The sequence below is a fragment of the Trichechus manatus genome, unplaced genomic scaffold (genome assembly GCF_000243295.1).
Source record: "Trichechus manatus latirostris isolate Lorelei unplaced genomic scaffold, TriManLat1.0 scaffold00225, whole genome shotgun sequence".
Taxonomy (NCBI): domain Eukaryota; kingdom Metazoa; phylum Chordata; class Mammalia; order Sirenia; family Trichechidae; genus Trichechus; species Trichechus manatus.
In genome coordinates, this window is record NW_004444161.1 from 957,743 (window position 1) to 959,578 (window position 1,836).

A 1,836-nucleotide genomic window follows, 5' to 3' on the forward strand; every position below is an offset into this window, starting at 1 on the left:
TTTTTATTTTTTGTATATCCCCAGAACCTAAAAAAGTGACTGGCATATGGTTTGCACTCAATAAATAGTCATTGAAATATGAAGGAAGGAAGGAACAAAAAAACATATCGATCTGGAGGAGAAAATCTTCCACATCATTCTGTGGTTTCCATGTCTACTTTATCAGCGTCGTGAAAAGCAAGCAGCTCGTTTTCACAGCCAACAAAAGCCTCTGCTTCCTCTCTTGTGCTTAGGAGAAACTTCCGAGGCAAGTACAGTTTCCTTACTGTGAGGACGTTATTCCTGGCACAGATGACATTTATTCCAGGATCTCTTGGAACAATAATGATATTAAAACGACCAAAACTTTCTATACTTCTAAGTGCTGTCTATTTTCCATTTAAGATATTTAAATGTATTTTCTTTTACACACCACATCCAAAAAATCCAAACTCATTGCCATTGAGTCAATTCTGACTCGTAGCGAACCTATAGGACAGAGTAGACCTGCCCCATAGAGTTTCCAAGGAGTGCCTGGTGGATTCCAACTGCCAACCTTTTGGTTAGCAACCGTAGCACTTAACCCCTACACCACCAGGATTTCCTCGCATCCAAAGGTCTCTCAATTAACCAGAGAGCAGACATTCCTGCTTAAGAGTTGTGCCTGTCAGTAGGTATTGGTTTTCTCTAAGAAATATTGATTAAATGCACATTTTGTGGAAGGAAAATACTTCACATATAGCTATTCTCCTTGAGCCATGCACACCAATGCCTGTTCCCTGTGCTGGCTGTTAAGGTCACCACAACATTACACAGAAAAGGAAGTAGCGAAGACTGAAAAAAAAAAAAAAAATCACGTTTCTGCTACCATGGGAAACACCAGGGCACAATGGAATGACCAGAGGCTTTGAAATTGGACCATTAAGCAGGGGATGCTTCCTGGTTCTCCCTCTCAAAATTTTAGGGAGCTCCGACAAGTGATTTCAGTTCTCTGAGTCCGCTTTCCTCCTGTGTAAATTGGGAACGATAAAAAGAGCCACCTAACAGGGTTGTTAGGAGGATTACAAATAGTGTGTGTATAAAGTGGATAAATCACTTCCTAGCTGCTCAAGAATTTAGCAGTAGCTGGCCACCTGATATCTTTTTGGACCTGATGAGAGAAGATAATAATGCATAGGTTTGATCTACAAAGCCAATCTCAAAGAACAGCAAAACGCAATTTGGCAAAAGCTCTGGCAAACCGGAGCGCAAGGAATTCTTTGCACGATCTGTCAGCATTTTGGGTGTGTGTGAGGGGGGGAAGGATGCAGGGCGCCACTGTGATGTTATTAGATTAGATGCTAAAAACCCCTTGAAGTTAAATATTTACGTTTTGGAACCTGAAAGCAGGCCAATATTTTCTCAGCGAGCGCTAACTGTATGCTTGAAGTACCACAAGAGCTGTTTATACGCTGAGCATGTTGGATGCATGCTAAAATGACAGATTGGGGACAGGTCAGAGCAACCCTGTGACTAAGGTAGAGCTAAATGGACTTGTGTGAATCTCTCGGGGACATAACTTTCTTAAAGGAAAATACAACAACTCTAATTGCACCTAATCACTGTCCCCTCACGTTACGTCCAGCATCCAAAAGAGATTCCCGCAGAGCGCTCTAAAGATGGCGGGGCACCCCGGGCCGGGAGCACTATGCGTTGGAAGGAATCTGTCGTCTTCTCGGCGGACAAATGATAGATGGCCTGAGCGAGCATGTCATTTCCTATTCTCTGTTTTCCTTTTTCAGACCAAATCGCACTAAACCACAAAACCATCGTGTGCCCTATGATCGATGTCATCGACCACAACCACTTTGGGTATGA

General features: G+C 42.8%; 1 protein-coding gene across 1 annotated transcript in view; it reads left to right on the forward strand.

The window, feature by feature from the left end:
- GALNTL6 (polypeptide N-acetylgalactosaminyltransferase like 6) overlaps positions 1-1,836 on the forward strand; it is a 944,054-nt gene that overhangs the window by 705,586 nt on the left and 236,632 nt on the right. The window contains exon 6 of the mRNA XM_004388960.1: positions 1,761-1,830. Within this exon, the coding sequence (XP_004389017.1) occupies positions 1,761-1,830 (70 nt within the window). The remainder of the gene's footprint in view (positions 1-1,760; positions 1,831-1,836) is intronic.